General features: G+C 40.0%; 2 protein-coding genes and 1 long non-coding RNA gene across 7 annotated transcripts in view; 2 read left to right on the top strand and 1 right to left on the bottom strand.

Annotated features, from left to right (window-relative positions):
- Nucleotides 1–6,834: 6,834 nt before the first annotated feature.
- Nucleotides 6,835–10,336, top strand: DNAJC19 (DnaJ heat shock protein family (Hsp40) member C19). Its single transcript, XM_084528716.1, has 6 exons — nt 6,835–7,031; nt 7,341–7,392; nt 7,636–7,709; nt 8,052–8,128; nt 8,914–8,984; nt 9,646–10,336. The coding sequence occupies exons 1-6, from the start codon at nt 7,029–7,031 to the stop codon at nt 9,714–9,716; spliced, it is 348 nt and encodes a 115-aa protein (XP_084384842.1). The 5' UTR covers nt 6,835–7,028; the 3' UTR covers nt 9,717–10,336.
- A 2,328-nt stretch (nt 10,337–12,664) lies between these two features.
- FXR1 (FMR1 autosomal homolog 1) overlaps nt 12,665–26,018 on the bottom strand; it is a 29,559-nt gene continuing 16,205 nt past the window's right edge. The window contains exons 7-17 of one of the 5 annotated variants that reach the window (XM_084528705.1): nt 25,314–25,430; nt 25,041–25,211; nt 22,763–22,841; nt 22,274–22,383; nt 21,283–21,369; nt 20,366–20,573; nt 18,599–18,766; nt 17,415–17,615; nt 16,590–16,670; nt 14,078–14,169; nt 12,665–13,683 (exon numbers count right to left, since the gene is read on the bottom strand). In XM_084528705.1, coding sequence (XP_084384831.1) covers nt 13,513–13,683; nt 14,078–14,169; nt 16,590–16,670; nt 17,415–17,615; nt 18,599–18,766; nt 20,366–20,573; nt 21,283–21,369; nt 22,274–22,383; nt 22,763–22,841; nt 25,041–25,211; nt 25,314–25,430 — 1,485 coding nt within the window. In that variant the 3' untranslated portion in view covers nt 12,665–13,512. Of the gene's footprint in view, nt 13,684–14,077; nt 14,170–16,589; nt 16,671–17,414; nt 17,616–18,598; nt 18,803–20,365; nt 20,574–21,282; nt 21,370–22,273; nt 22,384–22,762; nt 22,842–25,040; nt 25,212–25,313; nt 25,431–26,018 lie in introns of all 5 variants that reach the window. The other 4 variants (XM_084528704.1, XM_084528707.1, XM_084528706.1 and 1 more) reach the window with 4 other exon arrangements.
- On the top strand, nt 18,781–19,424 carry LOC311441074. The gene is made up of 2 exons (XR_014695781.1): nt 18,781–18,835; nt 19,144–19,424. It is a non-coding gene; the product is annotated as an uncharacterized lncRNA (long non-coding RNA).

Raw genomic sequence — 26,018 nt, forward strand, 5'->3', positions numbered from 1 at the left:
CCAGTTTTCTTGCCCTTCTCTGGATATGTTTCAGGGCCTTGATGTCTTTCTTGTAGCAAGGGGCCCAAAAATGAATACAATACTCAAGGCGTGGCCTCACCAGAACTGAATACAGGGGGACGATCACCTCCCTGCTCCTGCTGGCTACACTATTCCTAATTCAGGCCACAATGCCATGGGCCTTCTTGGCCACCTGGGCACACTGTTGGCCCAAGCTCAGCCAAGCATCAATCAACATCCCCAGGTTCCTGTCCTCTTTACTTTCTAGTAAAGAAAGTTCCTTTCTAGCCGCTCTGCCCCAAGCCTATAGTGTTGCATGGGGTTATTGTGGCCAAAGTGCAGGACCCAGCACTTGGCCTTTTTAAACCTCATCCCATTTGCCTCAGCCCAGCAGTCCAGCCTATTCAGATCCTTCTGAAGGGCCACCCTACCCTCAGGCAGATCGACACTGCCTCCCAACTTGGTGTCATCTGCAAACTTACTGAGGGCACACTCTATCCCCTCACCTAGGTCATCAATAAAGTATTAAACAAGATAGGCCCCAGTACCAGTGGGGAACACCACTTGTAACAGGACTGCAGTTGGACTTCACTCCATTAACCACAACCCACTAGGCACAGCCGTCCAGCCAGTTCTTTACGCAGAGAAGAGTGTACTTGTCTAGGCCACGGGCAGCCGTCTTCCTCAGGAGAATACAAAGCCATGTCAAAGGCTTTGCTGAAGTCTAAGTAGGCTATATCAACAGCCCTTCCCTCACCTACCAGTCTGGTCACACAATGATAGAAGGAGATGAGCTAGGACAAGCAGAACCTGCCTTTCATGAACCTGTGCTGGCTGGGCCTGCTCCCCTGGATGCTCGTCCTCCTGCCTTTCCTCACAGCAGTCCACCAAGGAGCAGAGTTCTTCCTACATGAAATCCAGATAACTTTACGTGTTTTGGGAAACATATGAACTTACAACATTGCAGATACATCACGACGTGACTGAACACTTGTTCTACTGATGCCAGCCTTGCAGCAGCACCTTTATCAAATAATCCTGTCAAGGCAGAACAACTGAAAGGGTTGTATACAAATTATTTATTGTCCATTATATAATCAACAGGATTGTGTTTTCCACGCTTGGAAAATTTCAATTAATTCAATGAGTGAGTTGAAACTATTCCAGGATTATCCCTATGAAGTTTTACTTTATCTGCAGGCCTGATTCTATGCCTGCTAGGCCTTGCAGCAATCTCTCTGCCTGAGCAAAAGCCTCCCTGGACTTTGCTGTGCTTCTTTCACTCCTTTCTTATCCTGCCTGCAGTCTCGAATCTTCTCTCGAAATGTCACCAGCTGCTTTTAAAGAAAAGGAACAAGGACAAAGCGACAAAGCTGGTGAGGGGCCTGGAGAACAAGTCCTGCAAGGAGCGGCTGAGGGAGCTGGGCTTGTTTAGCCTGGAGAAAAGGAGGCTCAGGGGTGGCCTTATCGCTCTGTATAGGTACCTCAAGGGAGGCTGTAGTGAAGTGGGGGTTGGCCTGTTCTCCCACGTGCCTGGTGACAGGACGAGGGGGAATGGGCTAAAGTTGCACCAGGGGAGTTTTAGGTTGGATCTTAGGAAGAACTTCTTTACCGAAAGGGTTGTTAAACATTGGAACAGGCTGCCCAGGGAAGTGGTGGAGTCATCATCCCTGGAAGTCTTTAAAAGACGTTTAGATGTAGAGCTTAGGGATATGGTTTAGTGGGGACTGTTAGTGTTAGGTCAGAGGTTGGACTCGATGATCTTGAGGTCGCTTCCAACCTAGAAATTCTGTAATTCTGTGATTCCTCCTTCTGAAAGGTTCCACCTAACTCAGTGATTCTCTATCTGTGTAGTGGAACATAAAAACCAAAAGCAAAACACAAAAAGAGCGCTGCCCATTACTGCTTCCATCACCTGCACCTGTGCATTACAGTTTCAGATTCAAATTTCAACCTCATCATCACCACCAAAGCTGCAAAACCCTCCATAATCTCCTCAGAAGAACACTTAATGCCTAGAGAAAGCTTCTTATAAGCCATGGGTGAGGAGTGCTGTTGCAGCCTCCTCCAGTGCTCATAGCTGTCTTCTTCCTCCTCGCCTGCCTTCCGTGCTCTGCTCAAGTTTTCCTTCCTGGCTGATAACACTGACACTTCAGTTGTCATCTTTAGGTAGGAGTTAGGATGCACACCTGAACCCGCAGTGTATAAAGGGACCAAGGCCTATCTGACAGACAGATGGTTTAGGCCTTGATCCTGTGATAATCTCCAAGTGGGGGAAACCTAAGATCAAGACCTTCATTGTGAGGAGATACTGATCACTACAATTCATTAAGGCAGTGCAAATAAAGGCTTTACTCAATTTCTTTGCCAAAAATGGCACAAGCTTGTTTTTGTAGTACTTAATAGAGTTTCACAGCACAGACACACGTTTCAGCACCAATACTGGCAGAATACGTATTTCAAAAGGAAAGCTTGACAGTAATAATCAACACAAAACCAAAAATAATATAATGTCCCTGGTAAACACTTCAGTATTATCTCATTGCTTTTTCCCCTATGGAGAAGCGTATTGCAGGATACCATGCGTAAAAGATGGTAAGTAGCAAACTGGACTTTAGAAACTTTTGAGAGAGAAAGTGCACATGTAGATGCTGTATTCATTAGTTAATCTTCAGGGAATTTTGTGACTAATTTACTAACAATTACAGACCTTGCCTCACCGTTGCTTTCCTGCAACCTTATCTGATTTTTAATTAAGCTGGGAAGCCAAATAATGCCACTGCAAGGCAGATTCTCTTATGATTGTTGTGAACACAGATGTACTACCAGCCACACATACGCAGCTCATAGCTGGCATCGAATTACAGTGAAACCCTGCTTTGTTTGATTTTAAAAAGCCCATAACAATTCTTACCAAGTGAGTGAATCTAAGTTTACAATTAGTGTCATCCACACTATGCTCTAATAATTATGATTATCAATTTAAAGACAAAGTGATGCTACAAACACCAAGGTAATTTAGCCACAGGTGAGACAGCACAGTGTTGTATTCTGGTACAGATGTTTAGGACACAAGAAATAATGAAATCTCAAAAAGAATAAACGAGAAGAAAAAGAAAGAAGATGTGAAACATAATTGGCAGACTAGTATAGCCAAAGAAAGTAGAGTATAGGAAAAAATAGGAAAAAAGCTTGGAGAAAATAAAATAAAATAAACAAGAATTTCTACCTATTTTTATTATAAGTATATATTAAAATATAAATAAATTGTGTTCTAAAACCAGGGAGAATAAAACATTTAAAAGCACCTAAGAAATTCTTCACCTCGATGCCCCAGGGTGAGCCTCTGAGCAGCTTGGTGCAGCCACAGCAGGGAGCGTGGTATAGCTGCAGCCTCAAGCAACAGAGAAGCATGAGGATCAGCTGTGCACAGGACAACAGCTGCAGCACGTAACCTCGATTTTCACTTACAAAAATGTTTAGCAGCCTTATATAGATGTTGAACAGGTACATCACAAACCTTCTTAATGCACTACTATGTGACCTGCTGTCCAGTTTGTAGAAGGCATGGTTAAGTATTTATTACCAGGTTTCTGCAGAAATGGTCCATTTTAATGGAGAAGTTTGCTTATGTTCTACATGCATCTGCTTTGGATGGTCCAGTAAGACAAAGCTTATAAAAGGAAAATCATCTTCTATCAGAAGGTATCTTAGCCGAGTGGAAAACCTTAAGACAGCACTAGGATGAAACTCTTGACAGAAGAAATCACAAAAGCTTCAGGGTTTCTCTGGAAAATATAAAGGGAGCAGTTTAGAAACACAGTAAGTGAAATAAAAGGTTGTATACTCCAGCTGGGAGGATATTTTTAAAAAACTCATTAGTTTTTCCTTCCTTCTGATTTCAAAAATAAATAAATAAATAAACAACAGACATTCTTCAAAGGGGATAAAAACTGCAGTGTACTTATTTAATTTGTGCCCATTAGAGCTTATTCCTTTTTCCCTGTGAATGATCCTCTGCACAACAGCACAAGGTTGACAGAGAGAAGACCTAGAGGAATAAGGTGCTATAAAATGAACCCATAAAGCAAACAGAGCAGAATTCCTATTTCTAAATAAATGGAAACTCCAACGGCAAAAGAGATCATTTCCAGCTCTGTTTGTGGAAAACAAGTATTTCTATGAGGTTTTCTGCGTTCTCTGCTTTTGTTTGATTGTGATACTCCTTATGATGCCTGCTTCCTAATTCCTAGAAATCAGCAGTAATAGCTATGATTTCAGCAGCATGCCCCGGTGTCTATATGGCCACCAGCATGTCCATAAAGCTCTAGCTGTATGCTATATAGCTGTAGTAGTTTGAAGGACCAAGGCTTAAAATGCACCAAGCTACCTGTTGTGTAACAAGTCACCTTAATATTTATGTACAGAGCCTGCACAAAATCAAGTTTCAGCATTTGGCAAGACTTAAGACACCATTTGCCAACAGGGGCATCTAGACAAGTAGTTTCTGGAGAGTACAACCTATATTTAAGTAAAAATTCATAAATCTTCCAGTTTCAGAAACAGGTCTGATCCTTCAAGCACTTGTTATCAAAAATATTCATACACACAAGCAGTTACTGATTTTGTGTTTAAATGTGAACTGACAGCATTTAAACATCCAGTCCCTTACTGTACTTCACTCAGGTTTCCTGAGCAGCCAAGGAGGAAAATGAAACAGATCTGGACTAGCCTCAGAGCAGCTATTTGCAGACTTCTGCACAGAAGACTTAACTCTGATGCACATTCGGAACGTTTAGTGGCAGCAGTTCGGTACCTTGGCCAGGACAGGGCTACAACAGCTGCCACCCGCGCCAATGCAGTCTGGAGACAGGCAGCGCCAAGGAAGGGCAAGCAGTGGTTCTTCCTTTGGCTTCTCAGAGGGAGAGGAGTATTTAATATATCCCGTACCACCTAGAGGCACGTGGCTGCTACAAAAGTCCAGAGAAGAGACCATATTCAGAAGGTGGCGGGAGGCGCCCCCCAGATATTGTCTTCCTTAGCAAACGTGGCATTTTGTATCGCTGGCTCTAAGTCTTCGTCCCATACAACGTGCCCATGTGCCATCAGCTGGAACACCTCTAGCACTCTCTTTGGCTCTGATAGGGAACTCAGAATAGTGGGAAGACATGAAGTTCGGATCCTCTCAGGGAGTAAAAACAGAATAGAAAGATCCAGTAGGTATAAACCTGCAACACTCCATCTGTGACCAGTTTCCAGTCCTTCCTGACATGAGCTGGGCAAAGTGAGGAAAGAAAGACAACAGCAGTCCCATTTGGGACAGCTTTCTCTCAAAAGCCACAAAGATCTGGGCCCCACAAAAGGTTCTGTCACAACATGGAAACCAAACCTCATGTAATAAATTACAGGAAAGGATTCCCACTCTCTTACTTGTTTTAGATGACAGGAAAAATGAAATCACTGGTAATGCCTCAGGAAAGCCATTAGCTTGCACTGCTCTACACCCTTTTTGGATAGAGAACAGACAAAAAGAGGAAACCATTTTAAAACCTAATTTTCTTCCCTATATGAAGAAACTCTAGTTGGCTATCAAGCCTGTAGTTCCCTACACCTTATTTATTTATTTATTATTATAAATAAAGCAAACATCCAGCTGTTTTTCAGTTGCTAGCTCCCTGTCCCATATTTGAAAAGTTTTCACAGGCTGGCAGGGGCCTTGTGCTCTGCAACAAGGGGACTCCATCACTTTATCAAAGTTTCCTTTTATTTCCATCTCATGAGAGTCTTAGAGATGCTTTGTGGAAGCACCTTATGCATCCAAAACCTTTTTTCCATCATCTTTAAAAGTGAGCAGATTATTTTAACGTAGTGTTACCTGAATAACAGGGAAGGAAGAAAATAGGAGACCACCCCCAAACATCTCAGAAGACATTGTGTCAGGCACTTGAAATTTAAGTGAAAAAAACAATTCACACTCAAACTGAACTTACAATGTATTCGAAGTGCACTCAGCGCTCATAAGAGCTAAAATAGGAGAAGAAAAAATATTTTCCACTGCAAGAACCAGCAAAATTACAAGCGTCTTAACCAGTGACCAGCTCTTAGACCACACTGCGCATTCATTTTCCAGGTGCCTCTGAGAACACCAACAGAGGAACTGAGGTAACACAAAAGCTTCTAATTCCTGCAAATTAAACATGGAACAGCTGTAATTAGAGCTGTGACCCATTTGAAAAAGCAGCTCAGTGCTGAAGGCTGGCATGTTCCTGCAGGCCAAGTTATTCCATTTCCAAAACCATGGCTTCTGACTGGAACTCCTGACAGACACTCTGCTACGTGCAGCGCTATGCTGTTAATATAGTGTCACCATTATATTATCAATATTATTCAAATACAAGTACCAGATGTGCAGTTCACCCTCACACCCTCACTGTGTAGTAATCTTCAACAATCAGCCTAGTGAGATTGTCTGGAGCCAGGGCCTGCATTAATTTCCCCTGCTGCCCCCGTGGCCAGTCCTTCCCGTGCCAGCCTGGCAGGGTGGGCGCCATTTGAGCGGAATTTCCACGAATTTGGCGGCAATGCTCGGGGACGGAGAAGGAGCAGGCCGGAGCTCAGCGGGACGGACAGGAGACAAGGAAAATGGGACGGGGCACACGCTCCTCACAGGGACGGGAGATAAACCATGGGTTTTTGTAAAAAAAACGAGTCTGGCACACGTTATCTCGAGCACGTCACCGCTCGTTTATACAAGGCACGGCCGCCTGTCATGCTGCCGGGGCAGCCCCACTGCACCAGGCCCTGCCTCAGAGCCGCCATCTCGGGCCGCCCTCGCCCCGCGGCCACCTCAGCGCCCCGCCCGGCCCCGGCGGGGCGGTCACCGCCGCCGCTCCGCCCCGCTTTACGACAGCCGGTGGCGGCTGTGCGGCGGGGCCCGGGGCCGAGCGACGAGCCTCGGCCCTCCGCCAGCTCGGCCCGGCCGGTGGCAGCGCTGAGGGGCCTAGGGCCGGGCGGCAGCGGCGGCGGCCATGGTGAGTGCGGCGGGCCCGGCCGCGCTGCGGGAGCCGCGGGCGCTCCAGCCCTTCCTGAGCGCGGCCCGGCCTGCAGGGAGCCCGCTGCCCTCGGCACGGCTCTGGAGGACGGGTACGAGGGGCTGCGGCGCTGGGGACCACCCCTTGGATCCCTCCCGGCCCCGCTGCCCCCGTCCCGGCTCCCCGCCGCAGCCCTGCCCGGCGGCTGTGGGCTGATGGTGCCCGCTTCCAGAGACAGCCTTGTTTTGTGTTTTTGTGTTGTCTTGTTTCGCTTTCTTTGGTAAACAAAGACTTTTGTTTCCTGTGTAGGCCAGTACCATGGTGGCGGTTGGCCTGACCATCGCAGCAGCTGGATTTGCAGGTTTGTGGATGTGTTCAACGCCTGCTTCAGCGCCAGTGCACTGTAACACCTGGTGCTGGACACTGCTGAGAGCCTATAATGAGAAATGTGGCAGTAGTTAAACAAAAAATAAAATCTCTTCATTTTTTTGTGTCCAAAAAAATCCTTATTCCATATTTTAATCCACAAATTATTAGTCAAACTGAATTGCCAGGCCTTTATGAAACATCATACTTAGTCTTGTTCAACGCTAATTTCTTTCAGGACGTTATGCACTAAAAGCTATGAAGCAAATGGAGCCCCAAGTAAAACAAGCACTTCAGAATCTACCAAAACCTGTAAGTTTTTATCAATGGCAACTTTTTATTTGAAAGTGTACTCAATGAAGTAGCTGCAGACTGTTGTCTCTGTATAGTATTGCATCTTCTAAAATTAAACATAATTTTGTCACTAATAACAATCTGCGATTCTGATGGTAGTTGACTAATAGAGGTTATTCTGGCAAGTTTAACTATTAATTTAAGTTACAGTACTCTGCTTCACCTGAATTTCTTATTGCAAGTGCAAAGGAAGCTTCACAAAAAGCTCAGCAGCTGCTAAGGCAATCATGAGTTGTTTTAGCTGATGTAGTTAAGCTTACATAATCATTGTATTCTAAACTAACACACTTTTCCTTCCAGGACTTCCGTGGTTATTACAGAGGTGGATTTGAACCCAAAATGACTAAACGAGAAGCAGCTTTAATACTAGGAGTGAGGTAAAAGGAAATTTATTATAAATGAAAGGTAAAAAGGAGGATACTCAGTGCTCAAGACTGTCCTATGCCATTTCCCCCGGAAATGTCACTGTCAAGCCAGGAAATACGGAGTGTCTTCTCAGGACTTACTGTACTTATTTGGGATTCTCTGCTGCATGGTAGTGTGCTTCAAGCTAACTCTAATTAGACTTCCATACATCTAAATCCCAAGCAGCACATTCAAATTTCCACTTCAAAGCCTTTTTCATGAAGACCTGGGGCTGATTCTGTGTGGGGAACAGGGTTGTGCTGCTCACTTGTGGTTGCTGTCACTTCCGTTAAATTTCAGATCCTGTGTGAAAGTGCTGCACACCTACTTCCTGCGTGTAAATTCATCACTTATTCTAGAATGTCTGAGAGAGGAGTAGCTTTCCCTGCCAAAACTTAGAGTTTATCTAGTACAAGTTTATCTAGTACTGCTGTGTCAGTATAAATGCTGTGAACTTGGTCGTTACCAAAATATTCTTGAAAATTTGCCCCTATTTTTATTTTTTTCTCTCATCTCCTGATGTGTGTGGATGTCTTTATAGCATGTCTTGTTGGGCATGCAATATATTGGAAAAAAAAATAAAAAACCCTGCCCAGAACTTAAATGTTATATGTAATAATAGGAAAAGGAAAAGCATAGATGTAAATCAAAGATTTCTTTGGGCAAGGCAGAGTGCTTATTGTTCTGAGATATCTTTTTAATCTGGGGGATTTTGTGAGGTTACCTCAAGTTAGTTTTTCTTTGTCTTTTGAACTAGCCCTACAGCAAACAGAAGTAAAATTAGAGAAGCTCATAGACGCATCATGCTTCTAAATCATCCAGATAAAGGTAAGTAAAAATAATTCACGTTCATCAACTAACACATATTTTTACCCATGAACTGAACTGTGTGGGAAGTGACATTTCAATACGCTGGCTACTAAAAGGAAAAAAAAAGTGAAAACAGATTTTAGAGTGCCCAAATTTGTGCAGTTTTGGAACATATTCTTGTGTTTGAATGGTTTAAAGCAAGCAGACAGATTCAGCAGGTCAACTGATGCTTGCACTTTTCTGTGTGTATCTGATTAAAATAAGATTTGTTAAACTGAGACTTAAAATCACCTTAATTTTAGGTGAAAGACCAGAGTATTTTGTGTACTTTATATTTAGCATGTGAGTTTGAGTTGATATGAATTCATTGGAAATTGGTCCTATATGGCAAGAACTGAGCCTTCTGCTTCTGTCGAAGACTAAACTACAAAACGCTGCTGCCTGTGGCATTCCGAAGGCTCAGAATCTAGTTATGCTTAAAGTAGGCACCTCTGCCTATTCTGAATTCTGTGTTCTTCATTGAGTCAGAATTGTTTGTTACTGCTTGGCATTTAACTTTTTAATCCTCGCTTAAAAGGTGAAATGGCCTCCTTGAAAGTGACTTCATTACTTGTTGTATGCACCAAAAACCCAAAATACTTGTTTCATCTAGTGTGACATGAGGTTATCTTTCTTCTAGGTGGTTCACCATATGTAGCAGCCAAAATCAATGAAGCTAAAGATTTACTGGAAGACCAAGCTAAAAAATGAATTGGAGATTAAAGTCATAGGATTTGTTTGTTTAAGTGATTTTTTTTTTCTTTTATAAACAGCTTAAGGCAAGTTCTGATGTCAATCTTTGACTTGACACAAATGAGGCTTGAAAAATGAATGTGGGGAGGTATTTCCCTCCCTGATCAATTCTTAGTTGCTTTTTGGGAAACGTCTGAGGGAGCGAGGCTTAAAGGTTTTCCAAAGCTGTTCATTAGTATGTGGTAGAAGCTGCCACTGATTTGGTTTGGCCAAAATTTCTTGCATGTTACTGGATGCTGACATGCCATTACCTAATTTTTGTTAATCTAGTTATGTTTAAAATTCATGCTGCTGTTCTTTCATATGCCAAAGTTAGCATGATGAAAACAGTCTAGGGAGAGGGTGGAAAAAAACAGGAGGAATTATTTGACAGGAAGATACAGGACAGATACGTGGTTGTTTCTAATTGAAGAAATAAAGTTGAAGAAACTGAATGTACTCAGTTGTTTTGCCTTGTGAAAAACAAGGTTGGTTCAGCTCTTAAGTGTTACTGATGGATCTGGAAGATCCCATATTTTTTGTTAGTTTCCAACTTTTAATGGATTTTATGGCAATAAATTACCAATCTGTAACAAGTACTATAGTTTTACACATTATTAACTACAAAGTTATGGTTCATGTGATAAAGTTTGCATTTGTCAAATCAGGAAAAAGGATGGCTACATCACTGGTATTAACCCTGCTAATGACCACTAGGGCTGGTTCTGTTTGATGTTTTTATCAGTGATCTGGATACAGGAGTTGAATGCCCCCTTGGCAGTTTTGCTGATGATACTAATCTGGGAGGTGGCTGGAGGGAGGAGAGACCTTGCAGTGGATCTCGGTATGTCGGCACATTGGACTGCCATCAACAGCTTGACGTTCATGGAAGACGAATGCCTGGTGCTGCACAGGGCAGAGCAACGCCCGGCACAGGCTGGGAGACAAGTGGCCTGAGAGCAGCTCAGCAGGAAGGGACCTGGGGGTGCTGGTGGCAGCAGGCTCAGTGAGAGCCAGTAGCTGTCCTGGCAGCCAGGAGGGCAAGTCACACTTGGGGTGCATTAAGCACACCACAGCCGGCCTGAAGAGGTGACTCTCCGGCTGTGTTTAGTGTTGATGCAGCCTCACCCCAAATATTGTGCTTGAGAGCATCCAGAGGAGGGCAGCAAAGCTGGTAGAAGGGCTGCAGGGCAGGTCTGTGAGGGGAGACTGAGGACACTCAGGTCCTCTTCTCTGGAGAAGAGGCTGGGAGGTGACCTCACTGCTCTCTGCCACGTCCCGAGGAAGGGAAGCGCAGAGACAGGCACCGGTCTCTGCTCCCTGGTCACTGAGGACAGGGTGCATGGGAATGGCACAAAGCTGCACCAGGGGGGTCAGACAGGACCTTAGAGAAAACGTCCTTACCAAGAGGGTGGTCAAACACTGGAACAGGCTTCCTAGAGAGGTGGTCGATGCCCCAGGCCTGTCAGCATGCAAGAAGCATTTGGATTGGGCTCTTAAAAACATGCTCCAACTCTTGGTTAGCCCTGATGTGGTCAGGCAGTTGGACTAGATCACTATAGGTCCTGTCTCACAGAACTATTCTAGTCCAATTACATAAAACCAAGATACCCGAGCTGGATTTACCAGGCTACATGAAGTCAAACGTACTAGCAGCTGTCTTATGTATCTGAATTGGGGCCAAAGAGTTCTGTCACGCTCCAGGAATCTTTCCAGCCTTTCTGCAACTATGGTAAAACTGCTGTACAACATATGTAATCATTAACACCATCTGCTCATAAATATACAGTGGAATGTGGAGCTTTAATTTTTCCAGAACCATGCCCCTATTTCAATGAGGGGTGTTAAGTAGTCGCACATCCTCTGCCTGAACTTTGGCTACCCTGTAGCTGTATTGCTCTACACTAGTTCTAGGCCACTTCGTAATACCAGAACACCACTACGGAAAGATTGTACATTTTTAAAACAGAGGCTTAAGATCAGTAAGGGAAGAGTATGAAAAAGAAAATGTTTAGAACTTAAAGTAACAGAAAAGGATATTTTGCTTTACTATAGAACTTAAAGCAGGGTTAAAAAAAAAAAAAAAAAAAGGAAACCACCACACACACACAGCTGGAACATTGCCATGCAGCAGCTTCACAATTTGCATCTGTCAAGGCCTACAAAGAATGAAAGCTACTTCAGTTCTCTCCTGCCAAGTAACATTGACTGTTTTTAAACAGCTTTTTTTTCCCCTCTCATTTGTTTTCCACTCTTGTGGCTGCTATCATTGAGGACTCTTCTGTTTACTTTAGAGTTCTAACACTTTGTTCTCCAGGAGGGAACACTCTTGACAAGTCAACACTAAGTCATACTAAAACTATACATCCTTAAATGAAGTAAATACCTAAGCCTAGTTAGTACAACTCTGCTCTAGCTGTATGAAGTACAGCAGCTGGAGGCATGTACTGTGCAGAGTGTTTTTTTTGTTTGTTTTGTTTTTTTTTCCTTTCTCACTTTTAGCCAAATCAGGTAGAAGAATTTTCCTTTCAAATAAGTATAGCTTCAGCAGTGCTCTCTCTGGCTTCTTACACCTCCATTGCTTCCCAGATTTTTTTCTGCTTCTGGTTTCTACATTACTGCTCTTGCTTATGTACCTGAAAAGATTTGTTAGCATATCATGCTTCTAGCTTCTCAAAAACTACACCTACATTAGTTCCTATCTATGTTAGTCATGCTAAGCAATTCTTAAGGTAAGTCATTTTAGATACATTAACTGATGTTTTACATCATCTTAATGCAAGGTTAGCATGTTAGAAAGCTTTTTTTTTTTTGTTAAAAGTTAAAGGTTCAAGCTGCCTGACAGGTAAGTTTCAACAGTTAGTGTTAACAGCTTGAAAACCTTAAGTCAATAGCAATTTAAATTTCTGATAGAAACAGTCCACAGATGGAAGATCAAAGTTTATTTTCTTTTACTACCAGCATACAAAAAAAACATATTGCACATCAAACAACCAAAACAAAAATAAAAATACTCTACTAAGGACTAACATATGTAGTTTATACAGAATAAACTTTCTGGAAATTGATCTTTTCAGTAGTTCAGGTTATGTCTTAATGGACATGACTAATTCAGCTTAGTGTTAACTAAAGCTATGTTTGATTTTTAAATACTGTACAGTTTAATAAATAAACCAAACAAAGCCTCAATGTAGAACAGTCACTGCCAATGTCACCCAGTATCCCTGCAGAGTATGAGAATTTAACAAATGTATTCCAGTGGTCTGCAGATTTTTCCTCTACATACAGCATTTAAAAAACATGTATTAAAACAGACCAGTTTCCAGACTAAACTAATGGAGAAATTACATTTCAGTGCAAAATATTTTAGACTGCATTTCTTTCTAGTATTCCTCAGGTGAAGAAGTGGTTGCATATTATTAAAAATGTAACAAAAGCAGCTAATGCTTTCATAAAGAGTATTATGTTAGGGATCCCCCTCACATCTCTGCCGTATTTTGAAAACAAAATAACATTTCCTATAGCCAGCAATTTTGTTTATTTAAATGTTACATATACTATCTCAAGGCACATCTGATGATATATTTATAACACAGTAGGTGTCAAAGTATGTTTAACATATGATTTCTTCAGGATCCCTCCCCTTTCTGTATTCCAAAATGGAGGAACTGAAAGTGCGGTGTCAAGACTGGCGATCCATATTCTATCTTTGGCAAGCTTATACAAGCACTATTTTAAATGTAATGTAGAAGAACTGTAAACTAGGAACTTCAGTTTATGAAACACCATTCAGCACTGCTTCTTCCTGATTATTTCCCTCCTCTTGAACAGTAACTTTCTTTTCATCAGGACTGTGCTGTAATTTAGAAGGCTCATCCCCAGCAGTTGTAGCAGGACCATTCACTGCCTTTTCGGAAGGGCAGTTTTCATCAATTGCATCTTTTGCCTTAAAGAATAAAAACAGGATATTAAAAATTCAGTAAAAACACAATACAACATCAAAATAAAGTGTCAATTTCCCTCTGGCTCACAGCAACCTTGCAACAGGAATGTTTGCATTTTATCATGCAATGCTACTTTAGGTATTCTAAAATACTATATTTACTAAGTCCTTTAATTTGAACACTAAAACAGTTACTCAAGTCTCCTCTGCTTTCTGCAAATTAACACTATATTCTGCGAGCTACTGCTCGATTCTGTTTACTCTCAACCTTTTCATGATGTATTCTTGAACTCAGAGTACTCTAACGGAAGTGACCTAAATCAAGCATTCTTTACTGTTTCACTGCAAGGAAAAAGAAAAAGGAAGTAAAGGAAGTGTACATTTAAAATCCTCTTACCGCTTCTTTCTTGGTTTTGGCTAGTGTCTCCTTCGGAGGGTTTCTCTGTCTACTTTGAGATTCAGCTCGCGATATATAATCAGCTACTGTTACTGTACAAGGAAAAAAAATTAGTGATGCTCATATTAGAAATTTAACTTAGCATTAAGCTTTGTATCTTTTTTCTGCACAAGTTACGCTATAACTGGGAGATATCTCACAAAAGGCCTTCACTCTTACAGGTTATCAACTACATAGCAAGGATCAGTTCTTTTACGTTAATAAAGTTTTCAACAAAATCTGTGGTAGCTGGTGATTATCTGAAGGTCTGAAGGCAGAATCTTAAAATTAGAAGAACAGTAATTTTGGCCTGATTGCGTAAAAAGAAGGGATTTCTATACCCATCTTCAAGAGATCAAAACTGCAGGCTCTTTAACTATAGACAGTTTATTATTGGGATTTAACTATCTTCACTAGTGAAAAATTTCACAGTAATAAAAATTAAGGTAGGTTAAAATACAAAAAGAATTAGGGGAGGTTTAGAATATTGCATCACTTACGATAAAAGTAGCATTCAAATCCTTGTTACTTTCATGAAGCCACTGGCAAGAGAACTCACCCTCCTGGTACTCAAAAGGCAATCCACACTGTCAACTCTGGCTTGTGGGTGGGTGGATTAACTGTGATGTGCGTACAGGCACTCGAGTAGCTCTGTATGAGCGAGCCTGTACCCAGCAGCAGGACAGCCATGCTTACACTGCTATGGCTACACTTACTGGATGCTGGCCAGGGGCTTTCTGACCTCTTTTCTTCTTACCACCTCAGCACATGTTCTTGTAGCTTGGTTTTGTCTTATCCCGCCCTCTCGTAACCACAACAATTGAGAGTCAACTCTATTTTTAGAATACACAGTACTACAAATTTAAATATGCATTTGTATCTTTGATGAACTAAAGCATATTAAGAGTTGGCAAGCATTATCTACTGAACAGTACAGTCGATTATATTTAGTATACCATGCATTCAGGTGAACTATTTTCCTGGGTTTAGCAATGACTGTGTAAGAAAAAAATTATCAGCACAGGAAGTGTAGCACACAGGTTGTTACATTAACTGGACTTTTCACAACTGGGTCCCTGCGTAACTGTTGAGACCAAGTGAGTTTACGCACAAGGGGACTTATTTCTCTAAAATGATGTTCTGTACCCAACTCCTCTAATATAAAGAGGAAGCATGTTTTTACACAGTGTAAAAGGCCATTTAATAATAATAATCTTAATAATTATGTACATAGTAGGAACCCAAGAAGTATAGTGACATAAATAACACAACTGAATGACTGAAGTACACTGTTAGTATTTAGGAGGAGTAATTCCTTCTCTCAATTTCACTCACTATACACTTACTGAGTATTTATGAAGAGATTAAATTATTAGAGCATTTTCCAAGGAGTATAACTACCAATGCTCTTAAGGTTGTTTTCAAAAAATATTTATTATGGAAATTGAAAGTGGTATTTTGAACAAAGAAATCAACAGGAAAAAAAAGCGAGAAAACTTTGGGGATTTGGTTTTGTTTGTGGAATACTTTCATTTCAAGAAAAATACTAGAGGTTTTTGTAGAGATGACCAGCATCTCTTCCACCCCTTTATAAACTATCATTTTTCAACAAAACTACAGAATGCTGAAAAATAAGGTTATTTTTTTCTTAAAGTTTTAATTATTAGAAGAAAAAATGTTGTTGCTTTACAAGTCAAATATTGAATGAGCACCACAGATATACAGAAAACAAATATGGGTGAAGTTTTGAGCCTGTCAGTCTAGAAGACCTTCTGTTACTACCTTATGGCACAGATGTACAAGCATTTTCTGAACAGGGCATTATACTGAGAATTAGCTAGTTCACCTTTAACATTTCAAGTGTTAGTACACACAAAAGTGCAACAAGCCACAACAACAAAAAAATTGAAAACATGCAACTTCATTTAAATTCCTCCTCCTTCCCACCCTCAATTTGTGGATGATTTACAATGTTCACAAAAGCTGAAGACTGATAGCAGAAGTCTGAATCAAGCTCTGGACTGGCAGATACCATGTAGGTTCCCTCACAGTGCCTTGCCAGGGCACCTACAACCTGCCATTCCAACTCTGCTTCTCAGCCAGTGCTGAAAAGGTTGTGTCACATTCAATGCAAGTGCGCAAATGCAAGTGAGTGCAGATCATGAACTTTTTATATATGTCTTGATCCTGGACCACTGAAGTCAACAGAAGTTTGGCTATTGACTTCAATGAGAACTGGATCAGAAGCATAAATTGTATTTCCAAGCAAAAAGTTAGACATTATAAATTAGTTTCATTAGACAGATTAAGAACTTTATAAAAGTTCTCCTAGTGTAAGAAATGTTTTTCATCTTTATCTAGTAGTCTTATTAGTTATTAACCTTTATATATTATGCAGCTCTATGTAAAACAGCAGACACAACATTCTCTCATGCTTTTGACCTGAGAATACCCACAGCTTCACTCGAATTACCTGGCTGTCTATCTTCTGCCTGACCCCTGAAGCGACGCCTGCGGCTACGATTGCGTCGCTGGGGTTTTTTGTCACTATCATCTGCAATTGCAAAGTTTACCATGAACTATTTCTGACGAAAAAAATAAATTCTTCAGCAGTTTCAGCATGGGGCATTTCAAATTACTTCTGTTAAAAAAGACAGGCTAAGACAGTCTGAAAGAACAACAAATTTATACTGAAAGCACACACAATGAAGTAAATGCTAGATTTTACTTTTTGCTCCTGGCTCGTGAAAACATGTAGGCATATGTTTAATGACCTCATATTTCATTTATTAAATAACCGTATGTCAGATTTTAGCCACAACCATGAAGAATAGTTTTTTTCCACGCTATTAAGCAACAGATTATATTCTTGTCCCAGCGAGTATCAAGAGAATTTACTGAGGGAAAGTACTTAAGCAGAAGCTGGCTAGAGATAAATTAACTGCTTAAGTAGCTTTCCTACCCTGACAGTGAGGTTACCAAGGACAAAACAGAACACTGATCAGAGCACCGTGTCTCTATGAAAACAGCATTACTAACTGAAATCAAAGTTAGTCTTTGGTATCTCCATCAGATACGTTTTACAAAAGAGGCATATGAAAGTACTACTGGAGCTCAGTAAACAAGAACTTTCATGGCAGAGCCATGGAAGTAGAAATATTCGTTTAATCAGACAGCAACCTTTAACAGAACAATGACTTGCCACTAATAAAAATGAACAAGTATTTCACTGCACTTACATTGATAGCACACTTTTTTCTTCCAAAATTGTTCTGGGACTATCTAACTGTTTACATACCTAAACCATTCTCATTAACAGAAGCTGTATCAGACTCTGTCATTCCATCCATTAGGACAGCATCTTCATCAGTCCGTCGCCTGCGCGACCTCCTGCGGCGGTTACTACTGTGGTGAGATTCACTAGCATCGGTATCCACAGTCTGGTCTGACTCTGTATTATCAAGTAAGCTGTAAGGGTTGCTGTCCGGATCTTTAAGCACTAAACAAACAGAAAGTTTGGACTTAAGATACTGTAGTTACATTTAACCTCTAGGCTGACTTAAATCTATGCTTCAAAGCATTAAAACAATCTTATGAAAAGGTACAAATGCTATAGTTCTATTTATAATGGTTCCTCTCTGACTAATCCAACAACATATATTCTGAGGCATCACAATGTGGCACTTAAATTACTGCATCACAGAGATATCCAAGGTAATATTAAAGAACTTTTTTACTTTAAGCTGTTAAATGTGTAAAATATACCTTTCACTTCATTAGCAGGATGGTACTTCTGTCACTACTGAAGTGTTGTGAATTATCTTACACAGTCAAATTCTGATAAAATGTAACTTCCTTTCTGTGAATTCTTCCAATTTCGTATCTAAACACAAGCTTAACTCAAAAGGCAACCACTGGTAGCATGCCCAAGATTTTTAAACTGTAATGTCATCATTATCTGTGTGTAGTAGAGGAAGGAAATGGAGATCATCATGAATAGAAGATGATGAACAGAATTCCAGCGACAGCTTATGACAACAATACATCAAAGAATCACAGAATGGCTTGGGTTGGAAGGGACAAAGATCATCTCATTCCAACCCCCTGCCACAGGCAGGGACACCTTCCACTGTCCCAGGTTGTGGAAAGCCCCGTCCAGCCTGGCCTTAAATGCTTCCAGGGCATCCACAGCTTCTCCGGGCAATCTGTTCCAGTGCCTCATGACCCTCATAGTAAAGATTTTTTTCTACGTATCTGGTCTATATCTACCCTCTATTACTTTAAAACAATTACTCCTTGCCCTATCACTATAATCCTTGGTAAAGTCCCTTTCCTGCTTTCTTGTGCATCACAAAACCCTCATGAAATACCGAAGTATTACAATTACAATGTAGAAGCAGAGTGTTTAGAAGTACTAAGAAGTCAGAGAGAAAATTGCAAGGAACAAAAAACAGAGCTCAAAATACGTTTGAGACACACTACCAGAGCTAATAGATGACTTGCCACCACGAGGTCCACCACGTCCACGACCTCCAGATACACTGCGTCCTCGTCCTCCAGGACGTCGTCTATTGTCACGCTGATGTCTGCTTTCTCTGTCATCTTCTCCTGCCAAGGACCAGTCACTAAGTTCATCTTTTCTCTCAGATTCTGTTTCAGAGGGATTAGAGAGCTCAGAGTTTGTACCTTGTACAAGAAGGAAAAGAAAATTGGAAATGAGTAAGAAATGTGGATTGTATTTGGGTTTCAGATTCTTATTCTTCTGAAGTATCTGGCCTAGTTATATGTATTCTATAAATATATAGAAAAAACACAAGTTCAAAGTAAAAATTTATAGACACATCTTTTATATAAATTTATATTAAAGCATTTGTATGTACAAATAAAATATAGTGTAAGTTTCTATGATTCTTAAGTTTGTTTGCAATAATAACAGAAATAAGATCCAAGATTACTCAAATTGTAATTTATGTATGTGGATAAAATCAACAATTAAATACTACTTTCTCTTTGTGTGTACGCTGCAGGCATTTGATGCAGTTTCTAGGCAACTTCTCTGAAATTCCCAAGGACAACTTTGCCACCTTACAGCTAATGGCTGTCGCTAAGCAACCTCTTCTGGCTGCGGTAATGTGCTTGAAAAATTTAACTGTTTATATTAAATATTGCTCATAACTTCCCATTGTTTCTGAGCTAACCAAACCTGCACAGCTGTTTATTACTAAAAAAACTGAACACCTACCAGTTATGTTAAGCATCCAGGACCTCTCCCTACTAACAGTTTTGGAATAAAAGTGTTTACACTCCTGTGGTTCTAGCATGTGATTCTTGCCATGGAGGGGTGAGGGAGGAACTTCCAAATGGAAGTCCAAACACGGTATGCATATAAACAAACTGAACGTTCATTACTTTCAGTTGATTCAAACAATTCACCAGGAAAAAGTAAAAAAGCAAAGTAATAAATGCTATTAATATCATCAGAAAACCTGATCAACATGCCATGATTGTCAAAGGTATCATCAGCATCAGGCCATGCAATTCAAAAGAACTGTCTGACTTCGTGACACAAGTGAGCTACACAGAAATGATCAAGAGTAATTTACTGTTTTCAGTAATTTTCCCCCCTTGTTTACTAGAGCACCTATGTATCTTTGTGAAGTATGTCTATATTGATGTGCAGACTTTACAACTGGGGGGATGCAGCTGAGTGAAAAGGAGATGTGCACACTTCTACGAGGAACTGCTACTTAGTCCCATAGAATACCTCACTACATCTAAAATAAATCTGGTTAGTTTCTACCCAAATACAAAAATATGATTACAAAGAAGCTTTGTGCTACATCCATTTTAAGTTATTTTAGTTTTCACAAGTATGACCATGATCACAGACAAGCTCTTCTCAGCCAAATCAGATAACACTATTTAAAAAAAAGTCTCCTGAACAGTATCTGTACCTCTTGCACACACCATCACTTTCAATTTTGTCATATAACTGCTATCATTGGAAGCCAAGATTTTACCAGAGTTCAGTTTGGTCATTTTTTCAGTTTAAAATTTAACTTCAACAAGAAAATAAACTAACTAGGTTTTCTGAGCTTTGTGGAAAAAAGGCAATTCTAAATTTTTCAGGTCAACCTTCAACTTAACTACTCTGAACAAAAATCTAAGGAAAGCTATGGATTCAAAAGTATAGTGAACACTCGTTCAATAGCTGCTCTAGAGTTGTAAAAAACATCATAAAAAACTCACCGTAACCTGATGTGTAATTGGGGCCTCTGCGGCCTCTCCCTCTTCCACTGTATGATCTGGAACCTTGTACTGAGGAGAGGGTACTCTCATCAGTCGTGTAACCCTTCTCTTTTTCTGGAACTCTAGCAGAGGAAGGTCTGAAACCCATACCAATCTGACGCAATTGTTCATCAATCTGGAGCCGTTCCAGTCTTAGTTGCTCAACCTCCTACATAAAAAGGAAACAAGAGATTTCAGATAAAGACATCTTACTTTTCCCCACAGAAAACCATTGCCCATCCAGTCATGGGAATAACTAACATTCCTTTAGGTGAGTTAATGCTACCTCCAAGTTAACTACAAGTACCAGGATTGATCTATGAGTTTTGCAATCCCAGCATTTTGGAAAAAATCTAAAACCTTTATTTTAAAAACACCACGTTGAAAGGCTGTTGAGAGATAATCATCTTAAAAACAATGCTTCACTGTACTTTTTCTAGTCATTTTTAGAAAACCCTGACAGAGTAACAAGATCAAATTAATTAATTATTTCTGTGAAGTCACACCCCTAGTCCTACAGAGCCAACTAGTTTAGATGGGTAATTGTTTTAAATACTGCTTCGTATTACAAATTCCATCCTACATCAACACAGTAACATGGAGAAAACAATTGCATATTACTACTCAAATGCCACTTAGAAGTGATGTTTAAAGTCCTGTTCTTCGAATACCAATAGTACTAAGCACTCACAATAATGTAAAGACCTACATGTAAAAGGCTCTTACGTGCAATGGGAGGGTTCATAACCCCAAACCTTAGTTCACAGCCTACAAAGAGACTGTTCAGCAGTTGCAAAACCCACTGAAGTGTTACTCAAGTATTTTCTTACTTCAACAAAAGCTTCTTCTACAGCTTCTTTCTTCTAAAATACACTTACCTTTAGATACGCAATGTGGTATTCTAAAAGAACTTGGACATTTCCAATGCTCTCCTTAGTACCCACAAATACAAACGGTACCATTCCCTACAGAAACAAAATGCCAAATCTTACAATCAAGAAGAAAGTTATCAAAACTACACTTTATTTAAATGATTAAAAATGTTTTAATTATAAAAACAATCAATGACAACTGAATCCTGGGCTGTAAAAAGGCACAGAAATAGCTTAAAAGACTGAAACAAATACTGATTTGTTAAGAACTTCAGACTGTCTAGCATTCCAACATCCTATTCTAGCAGTTGAGGTAACCTAACATATACTGTCTACATTCCATTGTGTTGCCCATGCAACACAAGTGCTGCGTGTGTAAAGGCATCCAGAGATTCCTGAGAAGCGTGCAGTGGTTAATTAAACCAACTTTGCAAGATGAAGCACCTTCAGAAGATTTTATCATGTTCTCATATAGTTAAAATGTGTAAAACAATTTTAGGCTGACAGCATTAATAGTTATTCAGCTACAGTACATGAAGGAGAAAGCTTAAAAATAAGTCTGGCTTCAGTAGCAAAAACCCTTTCTTGAATCATTTCATACAAGATTCACTGCAAGATGCTGGTCTGAAAAAAAAAAATAAATTCATTTTTATAGCCAACAAACAATAATAAAACTGGATTTATCACACAATCCACAAGCATGCCTCTATCCCATAGAACTATCTAAATCACAGTCAGTGTTTTTATAACTTGAACATCACCACTATTATAGGTTGGTCATGAAAAAACAAGGGCACATAGGCCAGCTGCCTAATGATGCAGAGATTAGCAACATTCCTGTTCTAACGCTGTAAGGTAGCATTTTAAGTCATTTAAGTCAAGCCCCAGAAATTTTCACCTTCTGGATGTTTTCCCCCTATTTTCTTTGTTAAAGCATTCAAAATGGCTCATTTGTTAAGGTTTCCATTTTCATAGGAAGAAAGAAGAAAGTACTTACATCTTCACGTGGCAGTTTATTTTCATTATCTCCTTCAATTCTCACCCTGACGACTCCAGACTTGTCTACAATCTCCTGAATCACTTTTCCATTTTTTCCAATGACTTTTCCTTTGGGGGACAAGAATGATTAATTTTGCACCAGTGTGCAAAATATTTTGAACAGCTTTTTGATAATTTACATACAACATAATTGTAACAACCCGATTCTTTTACCTTCTACTTCTTTCCCCCCAAAGTTTTCTCCTACTTCACATTTGTAAACAGAACTGCGTTAGAAGGCCAAAAAATCTAAAATTATATTCAAACTGTATGCATCCATAGAATGGCTAGTAGTTATGAGGATTACATGTAGTTTGAAAAGATTAAATTACTTTTTAATTAAATGGAAAAATCAAATATTTTTAACTAGAAACTAAATTTTCTATGCGTAGTCAGGCTTAGTAGGCTCTCTTTCCCCAGGTTTTCATATTTTAGCTGTATTACATACCAACGAGATTTCTGGGAACCTGAATAAAATCCTCCACAAATTCCAAGTAACTTCTAGCCTTTTTCACTGCATCAGCAGTCTGAAAAACAAATTAAAAAAAACATTTCTGAATGCAGTATGATAAAGATAAAACCCTACAGCAACATACACAAATCTTCCAAACGGCAAGCATTTTGAAAAAGAAGAGATGAGAGGCAAAATTAATCTATTTGTGAAATCAACATTAAAGAAACAACTCAGTATCCAATTACGAGAAAACATACTGCACTAAGCAATGTGTTTTCATCAAGCATTAACCTGTACTTTGTAAGTAACACAAACACAGAATTTCTAGGTTGGAAGAGACCTTAAGATCATCGAGTCCAACCTCTGACCTAACACTAACAAGTCCTCCAACTAAACCATATTAAAACATTACAACCAAGACAATTTCCCTTTCAGAATGCTAGCTCTGGCCACAGTTATCAAGTTTTCTAAGATGACCAGAGAACTCTTAAGTCCTTCCTTATGGCTTCATTGTTAAGTGACAGAAATTAAATGACTGTTAATTGAATAAAGGTAATGAAAAAATAAATATACAGCTTAAAATTACCAACAGAAGCACAGAATGCATGAATGAGTGATTGTCAGCAATGTTAACTTTTCATCATGCCTTCAAGCCCTGTCATCTGTCATATTTTCAGACAAACATGAAGGAAAAACATCACCACCTCCTGGACCTTTAAATGAAATTTTGGGGTAACTCCTAAACAAACAAGGAATTCACAAGCTTCTGGCAGAGGTCAAAATGCTGAGGGGAGAAACATGGGAGATAATGGATTTCAAGATGATGAAACAAGCAATAAAGCTTGGAAATAAACCATGCAAACAGGAAGTGGTTGGTTGTAAAAAGCAGAGCTATGCTGCATACTCCAAGTAACAGATAAAATGATGCAAAGATCAACACACTTTACAAATTTTCACCTTCAATGAACTCTACAAGTAGGACATAATTAGAGAGTTCACAATGTCCTGCCTCAGAGGTATGTTTATCACTTCTTTCCCAAATAAAGAGGAAGGAACAGTGACTGCTGTCACACAAGCAGCATCAGAATGAGAAAGCAAACAGCTGCCAGGGACTTAAGCGCTCCAGCATACCCATATGCATATCTGCACTCTGCCACAAGTACTCAGAAGTTTTGTGCTCATACAACCCATGTGACTCACACCCCAGCAGGAGATAGCACAAAAAGCTGGCTTGGATAACGCATCTTCAGCTCCTTGCAGCCAGTAATTCAGAAAATGAAAATAATGACTATACATACATTGGGTGGGAAGTAAATTGAAAATGTCAGTGTGCACACGGATTAAACACCTCAACAAAAATCCAGTTACTAGTAATTATCTTTTTAAGTTTGAGTTCCAGTCTGCGCACCCATTCCTGCTTTGGTTACTGCATAGAATCAAGGTATGTCCAAGTTACTTGTAAAGTCTAATAGGAAGATTAAATGCAGGATGTTTCCCTAATCCCAGCATTAATCCTGCTATTTTTGCAGCAGCATAGTTCTAAGTGAGTGTGAAACACCTGTAGAATTGGTAGGACAGGTTAAACCCCTCAAGTAATGTTCTAACAGGGCCACAGTGACAGCAGCATTGCTGTAATACTGCTCTTTTGCCTCGTGAATGGATTATAGCTTTGATCCAAGGAACAGCAATGTTTTGAGGATCTCTCAAGATTTAGAGCACCTCAGGTAAGATGCACACAAATGAAATACAGCAGTATTTTGTCCAATCCATCATTAATTTGCTAAAAACAAAACCAGCATTAAATTGCTACATTACAAAAAACAGATAAAAAAAAGCAGATAAGACTAATGTATTTGGCTAGGCCAGAGAACAGATACCACACATCAGAAAAACCCCACGTGAACTATAGCAGGCTCAGGGCAGGGGGAGGGCATGAATAAGAACAACACAGGAAGTCTGAAAAAAAAAAAAAAAATCAATCAAGATTACAGTAAACAGTATCTCTCTCAGGTTTAGTGAGGTGTACAGTGCAGCTACCCTTGAATCTGTGCATCAGGACATGGACTGATTAGGAAAGAAACATCACATGGAGACAACCGCTGCAGTGAAGTCTCTTACTTCACATACAAGCTGCCACAGTGTGAGTATGTTTACAGCCATTCAAAAAAAGGACTCTGCTCTTTCCCATTGTTAGTTCTGGGTACAGCTCTCACCGCCCTAAAAGCGGACAAAGTAGAATGCTTATCAGATTCACAAGAAGTTCCTCTCTTACCTCCCCATAGATTCTGAAAGTACCAGTATCCTCCTCAAGTTCAATTGCAGTAACTCCTGGGACCTTTCTGGCTTGTTGTATATTACTGCCATGTGTTCCTATAGCAAGTCCCATTAGATCTTCTCTGACTACAAATTCCTCATGAAATGCCGCAGCAAGCTGTTTTGTGCACTGAGAGGAAACAAAATAAGGCTCATTCACATGCACTCAACATAAAGTATAGTTAGTTATGTGCTTGGTTTCAAGCAACATGAATTTCAACCTATGACTTACTTCTAAGTGTTTTGTAGCTTCTTCATTCCTTGACATAAGCATAAGTTTGGTACGAATGCTGCGCAAATGCATGTCACTCAGAATATTCACTCTCTTCACTGTTGCTTCACTGGCAGACTACAAAAAGAACAGTCATTTTTTAGAGAAATTCACACCGAAAGGACAGAAGTTATAAACGTGATCCAAATTCCCAGTATTTACAGATATTGTTCTTCCTCAAAACCAAGCATGAAAAATTCAGCACCACCTCTGCAAACCTACAGTTTTCTGTTCTAACTCAGAGCATATTTTACGCTAAAAATTTTGCTACCAATCTACATAGCAGCTCTTTCTCCTTCATATTCCCCAGACAAAAAAAAAAAATAATCAGTATCATTCTACCATATGCATACTTGTCACTCACCAACTCAGGGGGAGAGCTAAGGAAATAAGAAGGGAAAACACAAATCCCTAGAGTCAGATTTAAGTAGATAATACTACGTAAACAGAACCATGCAGAAAAGCTACTGCTGGGAAAAGTCTACGTACTGAGACAAAACAGGCACAGAAGAATCTAAGTGAACAATTCTTTAATGGCTGTATGTTTCTCTGCTTGGAAAAGCCATTTCATATTTGAAAAGACCAACCAAGCTATTTTTGCAAAAGCTACTTTAATCCACCTAGTATCAAGCTTGGTCACTCCTCATGAGCCAGGCTCTCAGAACC

This window comes from Aythya ferina (assembly GCF_964211825.1).
Source record: "Aythya ferina genome assembly, chromosome: 9".
Lineage (NCBI taxonomy): Eukaryota > Metazoa > Chordata > Aves > Anseriformes > Anatidae > Aythya > Aythya ferina.